Source organism: Nerophis ophidion, linkage group LG28 (assembly GCF_033978795.1).
Source record: "Nerophis ophidion isolate RoL-2023_Sa linkage group LG28, RoL_Noph_v1.0, whole genome shotgun sequence".
In the NCBI taxonomy this organism is placed as follows: domain Eukaryota; kingdom Metazoa; phylum Chordata; class Actinopteri; order Syngnathiformes; family Syngnathidae; genus Nerophis; species Nerophis ophidion.
Genome location: NC_084638.1, coordinates 10,801,247 through 10,816,246, shown reverse-complemented (window position 1 = coordinate 10,816,246; position 15,000 = coordinate 10,801,247). Strand labels below are relative to the sequence as shown.

At 37.2% G+C, this 15,000-nt stretch overlaps 1 protein-coding gene across 2 annotated transcripts in view; it reads right to left on the bottom strand.

Moving 5' to 3' along the window:
• Positions 1–4,630: 4,630 nt before the first annotated feature.
• The window catches only part of prmt5 (protein arginine methyltransferase 5), a 23,396-nt gene continuing 13,026 nt past the window's right edge, over positions 4,631–15,000 (bottom strand). Inside the window, exons 12-16 of one of the 2 annotated variants that reach the window (XM_061890209.1) lie at positions 12,533–12,708; positions 9,757–9,960; positions 9,578–9,688; positions 9,438–9,502; positions 4,631–4,953 (exon numbers count right to left, since the gene is read on the bottom strand). In XM_061890209.1, the coding sequence (XP_061746193.1) occupies positions 4,801–4,953; positions 9,438–9,502; positions 9,578–9,688; positions 9,757–9,960; positions 12,533–12,708 (709 nt within the window). In that variant the 3' untranslated portion in view covers positions 4,631–4,800. Of the gene's footprint in view, positions 4,954–9,437; positions 9,689–9,756; positions 9,961–12,532; positions 12,709–15,000 lie in introns of both variants that reach the window. The other variant, XM_061890208.1, reaches the window with a different exon arrangement.

Genomic DNA, 15,000 nt, shown 5'->3' with positions numbered 1-15,000 from the left:
CACTAAAAAATGTGGTAAACAAACTTTCCAATTTCAAGCGTGTGCTTTTATTTTGAATGCTTAGTCTTCAGCTTCCTGTTTAAGTCAAACTAACTTGATGATCCACCTCAGGTTTTCCCTCATGACTTCCGGAATTGAATCCCGGGTCCGCCTTCCTGAAACATTGATGATTTTATTCTTCATCCTCAAAAAAACCGCAGACGGGACTGACCGGAAATGCTTTTATGAGTAAAACTTTTGCTTTACACTCGGAAAGTAAGCGACGTATTTATTCATTCATACAAACAAACGTAAAGTACATGGTGGGAAATCAGTAAACAAAAGCCTTTTTTATTTAAATTAGTATTTATTTTTAACAAAACTATATCAACAATGGGAACTAAACACACATTTATCCAAAAATTTGTAGACACTGAATTTCTTTGCGTTTTAATTTTGTAAATTTCTTTCATTAAATTACGCTGACAATGAAAAATTTTCATTTATTGTGACAACTTCCGGTCTTTAACCGGAAGTGAGTATTGAGTTGTGAAGCGAAACTTTTACGCACTGAATTTTTTTAATACTGCATTTTAAAACACGGTATTTTAACTAAATAATTTTTTTAACACACGATCTTGGATGAAATGAAATTTGTCAGCAAAATTTGATCAAATTGGTGAGCAAAATTTGTGTGTTTGAAAACAAAGTTTGTTAAAATGGTGTTAAAAAAAAAGTGTGGCTTTAGAACGCAGTAAATATTTCAGTCCGCAAAATTCAAAATAAAAGTTTTGTAATGAAGACACAAATGAGCCTCCTTAGATACTTAAAAAAAACTGTATCAACAATGGGAACTAAACACACATTTATGGAGGTTAATTTTTTATTACAATATTTTTTAAACACTGAATTTGTTTGCGTTTTAATTTCGTAACTGTATTTCATTAAATTACGCTGTCAATGAAAAATTTTCATTTATTGTGACAACTTCCGGTCTTTAACCGGAAGTGGGTATTGAGCTGTGAAGCGACACTTTTATGCACTGAATTTTTTTTAATACTGCATTTTAAAACACGGTATTTTAACTAAATAATTTTTTAAAAACACGATCTTGGATGAAATGAAATTTGTCAGCAGAATTTGATCAAATTGGTGAGCAAAATTTGTGTTTGAAAACAAAGTTTGTTCAAATTGTGTTAAAATAAAAATAAATATTTCAGTCCACAAAATTCAAAATAAAAGTTGTGTAATAAAGACACAAATTAGCCTCCATAGATGTAAAAAAACAAATACAAAAAAGTATCAGTTTTATCACGCTTGTGTCGATTCGGTAGAGATACTACTCTTGATATCATCACTATCGATATTTCAATTCAAATTGTGTTAAAAAAAATTAAAATGTGTGGCTTTAAAACGCAGAAAATATTTCAGTCCACAAAATTTAAAAAGAAAAGTTTTGTAATGAAAACACAAATTAGCCTCCATAGATATTTAAAAAAAACAAAAGCAGTATCAGTTTTATCACGCTTGTGTCGATACGGTAGATACTATCCTTGATATCGTTATGTCAATTCAAATAGTGTTAAAAAATAAATAAAAAAGTGTGGCTTTAAAACGCAGGAAATATTTCAGTCCGCAAAATTCAAAGTAAAAGTTTTTTGATGAAGACACAAATGAGCCTCCATAGATATTACAAAAAAGAAAAAAGTATGTTTTATCATGCTTGTGTCGATCCGGTAGACACTATCCTTGATATCATCACTATCGATATTTCAATTCAAATTGTGTTAAAAAAATAAATAAAAATGTGTGGCTTTAAAACACAGTAAATATTTCAGTCCACAAAATTCAAAATAAAAGTTTTGTAATGAAGACACAAATTAGCCTCCATAGATATTAAAAAAAAAAAAAACAGCAGTATCAGTTTATTATCACGCTTGTGTCGATCCGGTAGAGATACACCCTTGATATCATCACTATCGATATTTGGATCCACCCAGTTACATCGTCTTCCAAATTTTCCGGCTCTTATCCCACTTTTTAAACAGTTTCTTACATCCATTCATGCAGTAGAGTGGCCGTGCCAGCAACTTGAGGGTTCCAGGTTCGATCCCCGCTTCCGCCATCCTAGTCACTGCCGTTGTGTCCTTGGGCAAGGCGCTTTACTCACCTGCTCCCGGTGCCACCCACACTTGCTTAAATGGAACTTAGATATTGGGTTTCACTATGTACAAGCGCTTTGAGCCACTAGAGAAAAGCACTATATAAATATAGTTCACTTCACTTTACGGAGAGTAAATGGGACAATGAAAAAGGAGGGACGTGGCGTGCAAGAACCGGCCTCGAAAATAGCGACAGATGAGTGGATGGCCCAGGTGGGCCTTCATATCTAATCACCTGTCGCCTTTATTAGCAGCAGCTGGGACGAGACACGGGGCTGGAGTTGGAGTGGGAGCCAGTGAGAGAGACATAGATGCAGTAAAAGACATTTTGCTGGAAAGCAAAAACCTGGCACTATTTAGTCACTAGAGAAAAGCGCTATATAAATATAGTTCACCTCACTTTACGGAGAGTAAATGGGACAATGAAAAAGGGGTAGGGCGTGGCGTGCAAGAACCGGCCTCGAAGACAGCGTAAGATGAGTGGATGGCCCAGGTGGGCCTTTATAATTAATCACCTGTCGCCTTTATTAGCAGCAGCCGGAACGAGACATGGGGCTGGAGTTGGAGTGGGAGCCAGTGAGAGAGACATAGATGCAGAAAAAGACATTTTGCTGGAAAGCAAAAACCTGGCACTATTTAGTCACTAGAGAAAAGCGCTATATAAATATCGTTCACCTCACTTTACGGAGAGTAAACGGGACAATGAAAAAGGGGGAAGGCGTGGCGTGCAAGAACCGGCCTCGAAGACAGCGTAAGATGAGTGGATGGCCCAGTTGGGCCTTTATAATTAAACACCTGTCGCCTTTATTAGCAGCAGCAGGGACGAGACACGGGGCTTGAGTTGGAGTGGGGGCCAGTGAGAGAGACATAGATGCAGAAAAAGACATTTTGCTGGAAAGCAAAAACCTGGCACTATTTAGTCACTAGAGAAAAGCGCTAAATAAATATAGTTCACCTCACTTTACGGAGAGTAAACGGGACAATTAAAAAGGGGGAGGGCGTGGCGTGCATGAAACCGGCCTCGAAGACAGCATAAGATGAGGGGATGGCCCAGGTGGGCTTTTATAATTAATCACCTGTCGCCTTTATTAGCAGCAGTTGGGACGAGACACGGGGCTGGAGTTGGTATGGGAGCCAGTGAGAGAGACACAGATGCAGAAAAAGACATTTTGCTGGAAAGCAAAAACCTGGCACTATTTAGTCACTAGAGAAAAGCGCTATAAAAATATAGTTCACCTCACTCTACGGAGAGTAAATGGGACAATGAAAAAGGGGGAGGGCGTGGGGTGCAAGAACCGGCCTCGAAGACAGCGACAGATGAGTGGATGGCCCAGGTGGGCCTTTATAATTAATCACCTGTCGCCTTTATTAGCAGCAGCCGGGACGAGACACGGGGCTGGAGTTGGAGTGGGAGCCAGAGAGCGAGACACGGACGCAGAAAAAGAAATTTTGCTGGAAAGCAAAAACCTGGCACTATTTAGTCACTAGAGAAAAGCGCTATATAAATATAGTTCACCTCACTTTATGGAGGGTAAATGGGACAATGAAAAAGGAGGGACGTGGCGTGCAAGAACCGGCCTTGAAGACAGCGACAGATGAGTGGATGTGGATGGCCCAGGTGGGCCTTGATATCTAATCACCTGTCGCCTTTATTAGCAGCAGCCGGGACGAGACACGGGGCTGGAGTTGGAGTGGGAGCCAGAGAGAGAGACACGGACGCAGAAAGACATTTTGTTGGAAAGCAAAAACCAAGCAGTATTTAGTCACTAGAGAAAAGCGCTATATAAATATAGTTCACTTCACTTTACGGAGAGTAAACGGGACAATGAAAAAGGGGGAGGGCGTGGCGTGCAAGAACCGGCCTCGAAGACAGCGTAAGATGAGTGGATGGCCCAGGTGGGCTTTTATAATTAATCACCTGTCGCCTTTATTAGCAGCAGCAGGGACGAGACGCGGGGCTGGAGTTGGAGTGGGAGCCAGAGAGCGAGACACGGACGCAGAAAAATACATTTTGCTGGAAAGCAAAAACCTGGCACTATTTAGTCATTAGAGAAAAGCGCTATATAAATATAATTCACTACACCAAAAAAAAAAAAAAAAAATGCCCTGGAATACTGCAGCTCTGACAGAGTGACCATTAAATTTTTGGTCACCTCCCCTGACTGTTACGGAGACGTCCTGGATAAAAAACAAAGCTTCTCACCCAACCTGATGGAGCTTGAGAGGAGCTGCAAAGAGGAAAAGGCAAAAGTTCTTAAGATAGATGTACCAAGGTTGTATTAATAAAGTTATTGCTGCATCAAAAAAGAAGTATTGAGTAAAGACAGAATTCTTGTAAAATTGCCCTTGTCATTATGGGGTATTTTGTGTAGAATTTTAAGGACAAAAGTGGATTTATTCCATTTTGGAAAGGGATGTGAACACCAAATCTTCGTGAATCATTTAAGTATTCACAAATATAAAACAGGAGTGAATTAAAAGGCAGAGAATACAACATTACAGTATTTATTGACATGGATAGAAAATGTGAGTCCTGTATCGCACTGGTGGACATAACTCTCATCCACAGTCCTGTGGAATGTCTTCAAGCAGACATACCTTGTGGTGCTGCATACAGTATATAGAGCTACTAAAGGGGGGGGGGGGGGGGGGGGGGGGGTCACAGGCCGATGGTGTAGGAGCGTCCGGCGGGGTTGTGGATGGCGGAGCAGGTGGGCTGAGTCACCGCCCACTCGTACCACACCTTCTTCCCGTTGTTGCAGCGCCAGAATCGCACCGTGATGTCGTCGTCACGAGACACGGAGATGGGTTGCTGTCAAAGACAAGGCAGAAACTCTTGACATTTTTGTTTATTTACAGTCCTGGTCAAAAGTTGTAGAGAACATAATGTCATGGCTGTCTGGAGTTTCCAATCATTTCTACAACTCTTATTATTTTGTGATTGGAGCACATACTTGTTGCTCACAAAAAACATTCATGAAGTTTGCTTGTGTCCTTGGGCAAGACACTTTACCCACCTGCTCCCAGTGCCACCCACACTGGTTTAAATGTAACTTAGATATTGGGTTTCACTATGTAAAGCGCTTGAGTCACTAGAGAAAAAGCGCTATATAAATATAATTCACTTCACTTCACTTCTTTTATAAAGTTATTATGGCTCTACTGAAAATGTGACTTGGTCAAAAGTATACGTACAACAATGTTAATATTTGCTTACAACAGACTGCTGTGACTTGGACTTTTCTCTGATCAAGGAAGTTGTTGATTTTATAGCTGTTCCCTTCACTTATATTTGCAATATTTCTTTTATAAAAGGTGTCTTCCCAAAGAAAATGAAAACGGCAAAAGTCATTCCCATCTTCAAAAGTGGAGATAAGCATCAGTTCACAAACTATAGGCCTATTTCTTTACTCTCACAATTTTCAAAAGTCCTTGAAAAATTATTTGTGTCAAGACTCGACAGTTTTATTGATAAGCATCACTTGCTAAGTGAACACCAATACGGTTTTCGATCTAACAGGTCCACTTCCATGGCAGTGATGGAACTAGTTGAGGAGGTAACCACTGCAATTGATAAGAGGGAGTTTGCTGTTGGTGTTTTTATTGATCTGAGCAAGGCCTTTGACACCATTGATCACACATTACTTTTAAACAAAATGCATAGGTATGGTGTCAGAGGTCTTGCTCATGATTGGTTGAAAAGTTATCTTGGTGGGAGAGAGCAGTATGTGCATATGAACAATGTAGATTCAGACAAAAAGATCATAACACATGGAGTACCCCAAGGTTCTGTACTGGGGCCAAAATTGTTTTTACTGTATATTAATGATATTTCCAAAATACTTAAAAAACTCAACTGTATTCTTTTTGCTGATGATACAAGTCTGTACTGTTCTGGGCAAGACCTTGACCAACTCCTAGAGACTGTAGAGATTGAACTCCACATACTAAAGCAATGGTTTGATGCCAATAAATTATCAATCAACCTAAATAAAACTAAATATATAATTTTTGGAAATAGGAAAAATAACATGCAGCGCCATATAAGAATTGATGATATGGAGATAGAAAGGGTGTATTCAATAACATTTTTGGGAATATATATAGATGATAAATTAAATTGGAAACTGTACATAAATATACTTAAGACAAAGATGGCAAAAAATATTGCTATGTTAAATAAAATTAAAAACTCTGTGAATCAAAAGGCTCTTATCATGTTATATAATTCTTTCATACTCCCATATCTTAACTATTGTGTTGAAATCTGGGGAAACAATTACAAATCAAACATCAACTCTATATTTTTACTTCAAAAGAAAGCGATTAGAATTGTAACTTATGCGAATTATCATGACCATACCAATGCTCTGTTCATTAAATTAAAAACATTAAAACTGCACGATCTTGTTGACCTCAATACTACTATTGTGGCTTTTAAAGCTCATAACCACATGCTGCCTGGATGTTTACAAGTGAGATTTAAACCCAGAGAGAATCCCTATGACCTCAGAGGTTCAGCTTTCTTTCAGAAAGCAAAAATAAGAACAAGCTTAAAAAGTAGATGTGTTTCTGTTAGAGGAGTTCAACTGTGGAACAGCTTGGATGATTCCTTAAAATGTTCCAGTTCCATTCACACATTTAAAAAACACTTTAAGACCAATGTCTTGAAAAAATATATCACTCTTGAATTAACATTGTAGTTAATACTACGATTAATGTTAATTAAAAATTAAACATGAGATATAAATAATAATAGAAGTACAATTGTTTGTGTATATTGTATATATAATTAGTGCAAAGGTCTATATGTACACAGGGATATTTCACATGCCTGTACTGTGTATAAAATTTAACTACGTTCATGTTGTTTATGATGTTGTTTATAATGTTGTTTAAAATGTGTATTTATAATATGTTGTGCAAAGGACTTTTTATAACTTTCGGAAGTTTATTTTGTACTTGAATTTGTTTATAGGGTTAGGCGCAATAAGTGTTTAACTTCAGCCTAAACCCTTTCGGTCTGTAACATTTTTCATTTTCAATCTATGAATGTACAACTTTTTATTTTCAATCTATGAATGTACAACTGTTTTTTTTTGCTTTGTTGACCATTGACCGAAGAACAATAAACTTGAAACTTGAATGTCCATTGGCAAGTTTCACTGCAAGAAGGCGCTTTTGGTAGTCATCCACAAGCTTGTACACACACACACTATTTATATATTACATATTTTTATAATATATATACACACATCTCTCACACACACATATACATACATACACACACACATACATACACACATACATACATACATATATATATATATATATATATATACATATATATACATATATATATATATATATATATATATACATATATATATATATACATATATATATATACATATATATATATACATATATATATATACATATACATATATACATATACATATATATATATACATATACATATATACATATACATATATATACATATATACATATACATATATATACATATATATATATACATATATATATATACATATATATATATACATATATATATATATATATATATATATATATATATATATATATATATATATATATATATATATATATATATATATATATATATATATACACACACACACACACAAAAACACATATGTACACACACATTTATATACACATACATATATCCATCCATCCATCCATCCATTTTCTACCGCTTATTCCCTTTCGGGGTCGCTGGCGCCTAGCTCAGCTACAATCGGGCAGAAGGCGGGGTACACCCTGGACAAGTCGCCACCTCATCGCAGGGCCAACACAGATAGACAACATTCACAGTCACATTCACACACTAGGGCCAATTTAGTGTTGCCAATCAACCTATCCCCAGGTGCATGTCTTTGGAAGTGGGAGGAAGCCGGAGGGAACCCACGCATTCACGGGGAGAACATGCAAACTCCACACAGAAAGATCCCGAGCATGAATTTGAACACATACATATATATATATCCAAATACACTTACATATATCTCACACACACACATACGTATATCTCACACACACACACATACATATATCTCACACACACACATACGTATATCTCACACACACACACACACAATATATATATATATATATACATAAATATTTATACACATATATCCATATACACATACTTATGTACATACACACACACACACTACATACATATACACACACATTATATATATATATACATAAATAAATATTTATACACATATATCCATATACACATACTTATGTACATACACACACACACACTATATACATTTACAAACACATACATCTCTCTCACACACACACATTGTATACATATATATATATATATATATATATACACACACATTTACATATATATATATACATAAATAAATATGTATACACATATATCCATATACACATACTTATGTACATACATACACACACATATACATACTGTACACACACACACACACACAATCTCTCACTCACACACACACACACACACACACACACACACACACACACACACACACACACACACACACACACACACACACACACACACACACACACACACACACACACACACACACACACACACCTCATTTTAATGACTATTTACATAGTAGATTGTCACTGAAGGCATCAAAACTGTGACACCTGTGAAGTGGAAACCATTCCAGGTGACTACCTCTTGAAGCTCATGGAGAGAATGCCAAGAGTGTGCACAGCAGTAATCGGAGCAAATGGTGGCTATTTATAATTTCGGTTATTTCACCTTTTTTTTTAAAAAGTACATAACTGCACACGTGTTCATTCATAGTTGTGATGTGACCATCTACAATGTAAATAGTCATGGAAATAATAAAAAACACACTGAATGAGGAGAAGGTTTTGGCCTGTACTGTACTTGATGTGTACCATGTGAGTACTGTACTGTACTTGATGTGTACCATGGGAGTACTGTACTGTACTTGATGTGTACCATGTGAGTACTGTACTGTACTTGATGTGTACCATGTGAGTACTGTACTGTACTTGATGTGTACCATGGGAGTACTGTACTGTACTTGATGTGTACCATGTGAGTACTGTACTGTACTTGATGTGTACCATGGGAGTACTGTACTGTACTTGATGTGTACCATGGGAGTACTGTACTGTACTTGATGTGTACCATGGGAGTACTGTACTGTACTTGATGCTTTACAGTAAAAGCCCAGGAGCAGGTGTAACTTAAGAAGAACTTACCTTGAGGGGGAAAAGAATGGGGAACCAGGAGAACATTCCGGGTGAATGTGTGTCAGGTTTGATGCCTAGAGAGAACACAAACACAGTATAAAAATAAAGAATGGTGAAACTGCACCGTGGTCCTTTTGAAGCAGACTTACTGAGTGTGACATCTTTGTAGAGCGTGGTCTCAAAGTAGCCGGCGAAGCCGTGGAGGACGGTGTTGCAAGCCACCGGGAACTTCAGGCACTGGTAACGATTGTTGTTCATATCTGAAGAGGTGGTTTCGGGGGGAGGTGAGTGGACTCGCAGGGAAAAAAAGTGGGGTGGGTGAGTCTACCTTTTGTGGGGTGTGTGAAGGTGAAGCAGGGTTGGGGTTCTGCCAGCTGGTGGAAGTTGTGGAGGCGCACCACGTAGGGCATTTCGAAGTGGCACTCCGGATCCTTGTCACGTTCCCGGCAGCCTCGGACTTCGTTGTACAGCTTGGAGGAGGACAGGGGGGCCAGGAAGGAGGTGTAGGAGCAGGGGATGCTCACGCCATCCTCTGATGACGCACACGGGGGGGAAAAGGGGAATGTCATTTTAAGTTGGCTAGACATTAAACACATTATGATGGGACTATCGGCAAATGGCATCCTAACTGCTTTTTAACACTTCATACCTGCCAGAGAATAAGACAACGTAGCAGGAAGCATCAGTCTTGCCAATTTAAGACTCCCTTTCTTCTTTTTAATCTATTGTAGGGGTTGGAAACTGAGGGAGATAGATATCTACATATATCCATATTTAAGAGTTATTTCTTTATATTCAGTCATACTTGAAATAACTAGTGTTTTCCATTTGTACTCTATTTTATAATCTCATGTCTATGGTACACTGCAAGTTAACTTTGGCTTTAGGAATGTAACGAGTAGCAGTACTCCCTACTTATATTTTCCTGTGCCCAGCTAAGGAGGACAATAGACATGTGTATCTGTTCCTGTGTGTGGGGGCGAGGCAGATATTGAAGAAGACAGCGCTTCCGTAAGGTTTTCAGATCAACTAGTCGACGCGATTTGAATGTGGTTTTTTTTAGGTTGGTCTCTCCAAAGCTTTGGAATAAATTGCAAAACACCTTTTCTGTTCTGGGTGATCATTTAAACTCAGTTTATGTGTCATCAAAAGAACTTGGGATTGACCAGCAACTTAAATTCCCTTGGAGGAACATCTGGTTGCATCGCAACAGAACCCATTGAGACTATAAAAAGTACCCCCGATGTAGACGAAAACATTTCGCCCCTTCATTCCCACTGCGTCTATAATTTGTCTTCACTGTGGTCGGCCCTAAGCTCTGGAACATTCTGCCCATCCATGTTAGAACTGCTCCCACAGTGGAGTCTTTTAAGCCTCGCCTTAAGACCCACTTTTATTCTTTGGCTTTTAACACTACGTGAGTTGTGTGCTCCTCTGTTTTATTATTATTATTATTTATTTCTATTTATTGTTTTAATTGGTTTTACCCTTTAAAATAGTTTTCAATCATATATATATATTTTTTTTTTATACTGGTTTTATTTTTTATTCAGTCATTGGTGGAGCTAAGGATATTTGAATATTGTTTTTAATATATATATATATTTTTTTTTTTTCTATATTGTTTAATTTTTTCTTCAGTCATTGGTGGAGCTAAGGATATTTGAATATTGTTTTTAATATCGTTTTTAATATATACATATATAAATATATATATTTTTTATATTGCTTTTATTTTTTAGTCACTCGTTGGAGCTAAGGATATTTGAATATTGTTTTTAATATAATTTTTTAAAATTATTTTTATATTGTTTTTATTCAGTCATTGGTGGAGCTAAAGATATTTGAGTATTGTTTTTTGTATTGTTTTTAATCATATTTATTATTTATTTTAATTTTATACTGCTTTTATTTTTTTTTCAGTGATTGGTGGATCTAAGGATATTTGAATATTGTTTTTAATCATATTTATTTATTTTTTATTATTATTTTTATATATATATTTTTTTAATTTAGTCATTGGTGGAGCCAAGGATATTTGAACATTGTTTTTAATCATTTTTTAAATTGGTTCTATTCTTCATTCAGTCATTGATGGGGCTAAGGATATTTGAATATTGTTTTTAATATAATTTTCTAAAATTATTTTTATATTGCTTTTATTTTTTATTCAGTCATTGGTGGAGCTAAGGATATTTGAATATTGTTTTTTATATTGTTTTTAATCATATTTATTTTTTTAAATTTTATACTGCTTTTATATTTTATTCAGTGATTGGTGGACCTAAGGATATTTGAATATGGTTTTTAATATCGTTTTTAATCGTATTTATTTATTTTTTATTATTATTTATATATATATATATATTTTTTTTTTTATTCAGTCATTGGTGGAGCCATGGATATTTGAATATTGTTTTTAACCATTTTTTTAAAATTATATTTTTATATTGGTTCTATTCTTCATTCAGTCATTGATGGGGCTAAAGATATTTGAACATTGTTTTTAAAATGGTTGTGCAGCACTTTGGAAACATTTATGTTGTTTAAATGTGCTATACAAATAAAGTATAGCGACAGCGGAGACTCCGGACTGTTGAACGACTGAAGCTCGACATAAAACAAGAATGGGAAAGAATTCCACTTTCAAAGCTTCAACAATTAGTTTCCTCAGTTCCCAAACGTTAAAAAAAGAAAAGGTGATGTAACACAGTGGTGAACATGCCCTTTCCCAACTACTTTGGCACGTGTTGCAGCCATGAAATTCTAAGTTATTATTTGCAAAAAATATGTATAAAGTTTATGAGTTTGAACATCAAATATGTTGTCTTTTAGTGCATTCAACTGAATATGGGTTGAAAAGGATTTGCAAATCATTGTATTCTGTTTATATTTACATCTAACACAATTTCCCAACTCATATGGACACGGGGTTTGTACTTCACTCCCAAGATGACCACAATTAGAGCACAAAGTAAACAAACACCTCTGGCAGGGTCAATGAACAACTAATAAAGTATGTTTCCACACAACTATTCAATCTGATACAATTGTACATTCGTATCAAACTCGGCACGACGACAGGAAACCTGCAAGAAAATCACCTTTGAGAAAGTGCTGCGCTCCATCCAAGCACTCGGGGGACAGCTCGTTGTCACCGAAGGATCCCAGCAGCTCGCTGACGATGATGTCCGCCTTCTCCGGAGCGACCCAATCGCGCATGTCGGACGACACCACGGACACCTGGTCGCCCCACTCCTCAAAGCGCCAGTTTTCTAGCCTGTAGAAATGTCAACATAGCACAATTAGTACCATCTGGTCTACCAGCATCCTGCAGGACTCTCCGGGATTTCCAGCAAAACCAACTAATCCCTGATTGTCATGCGCCGCCTTGCAAAATATTTGGCCAAATAGCATTATTTTTGCCAAACGCACGTCTCTAATCTTGTGTAGACGAAGCAAGAACATCAACATGTAATCATACACTGGATTATAATACACCAATATTTTGGTACCGGTACCAAAACCAATCAATCAATCAATGTTTACTTATATAGCCCTAAATCACTAGTGTCTCAAAGGACTGCACAAACCACTACCACATCCTCGGTAGGCCCACATAAGGGCAAGGAAAACTCACACCCAGTGGGACATCGGTGACAATGATGACCAAGTGGGACGTCGGTGACAATGATGACTATGAGAACCTTGGAGAGGAGGAAAGCAATGGATGTCGAGCGGGTCTAACATGATACTGTGAAAGTTCAATCCATAATGGATCCAACACAGTCGCGAGAGTCCAGTCCAAAGCGGATCCAACACAGCAGCGAGAGTCCCGTTCACAGCGGAGCAAGCAGGAAACCATCCCAAGCGGAGGCGGATCAGCAGCGCAGAGATGTCCCCAGCCGATACACGGGCAAGCAGTACATGGCCAAATGTATTTCAATACTTTTCTAAATAAAGGGCACCACAAAAAATGGCATTTTTGGCTTTATTTTAACAAAAAAAATCTTAAAAGGTACATGAAACATATGTTTATTATTGCAATTTAGTCCTTAAATAAAATAGTGAACATATGAGACAACTTGTCTGTTAGTAGTAAGTAAACAAACAAAGACTCAGTCTAATTTGTAACATATTGTGTCATTTATCTACCTATTATTTTGTCTACATTATAAAGGACAAGCTGTAAAAAATTATTATCAATCTACTTGTTCATTTACTGTTAATATCTGCCTACTTTCTCATGTTCTATCTACACTTCTGTTAAAATGTAATAATCACTTTGGATGATACCACACAGTTAGGTATCGACCCGATACCAAGTAGTCACAGGATCATACATTGGTCATAATTTAAGTTCCCATGTGTCCAGGGCTGCGATGAGGCGGCGACTTGTCCAGGGTGTACCCTGTCTTCCGCCCGACTGTAGCTGAGATAGGCGCCAGTGCCCCCCGCGACCCCAAAAGGGAATAAGCGGTAGAAAATGGATGGACGGATGTGTCCAGGGATGCAATTCCTGAGTTTATAAACATAATATAATTGTTTTTACATAAAAAATATCGATGTAATCCTCGTAGTATAGACGAGATACGCACTTGTACTTGGTATCATTACAGTGGCAACTCATCTGGTCCTTATGGGCGTTGGTGACCCCTGCTCTAAATGAACAAACAACAAAAATTCCCTCAATAGATCGCTCTAAACCATTCACAAATGGTCTTAATGTGCGATAGTAAATGTGGTGCAACATAAATCCATCTTTGTCCTTGTCAAGAGTGAAGTAAACATGCCACCCAATGTTCCTGGAACTATAAATATTGCTGTTATTTATAATCAAAATCGTATAGTAATTGGAAAACAAACTCCAGATATGTGCTTTTGCTGCAATCTACCGTCTACTTTAAAATGTGCGGTAAAAAAACGAGTAAAAGATGTATCCAATTTGTGTTGCAATCCTGTGCTTTTTGAGGTTAAGGTTGCAAGGACGGAAAACAAATCCAACAACAAAAAAAATTATAAATATATTATAAATTTGCTACAAATTATAATTATATAATTAAAACGATAACATTTGCAAGTTAATTTAAACTTATTGAAAAAAAAAAAGCCTTGCAACTTAAAGATAAAAAAAAAATTGTAAATAATAATAATAATAAGCTTGGCAGCGTAGTGGAACAGGGGTTAGTGCATCTGCCTCACAATACGAAGGTCCTGAGTTCAATCCCGGGCTCGGGATCTTTCTGTGTGGAGTTTGCATGTTCTCCCCGTGACTGCGTGGGTTCCATCCAAGTACTCTGGCTTCCTCACACCTCCAAAAACATGCACCTGGGGATAGGCCCCTCCCACTTCCAAAGACATGCACCTGGGGATAGGCCTCTCACACCTCCAAAAACACGCACCTGGGGATAGGCCCCTCCCACTTCCAAAGACATGCACCTAGTGTGTGAATGTTGTCTGCGACGAGGTGGCGACTTGGATGGATGGATAATAAGCTTCTGGTGATTTAAGCATTTTAGGCCCTAACAACAATTGCAAAAAAAAGCCTGCGAAATCCAGGAGAGTCACAAAA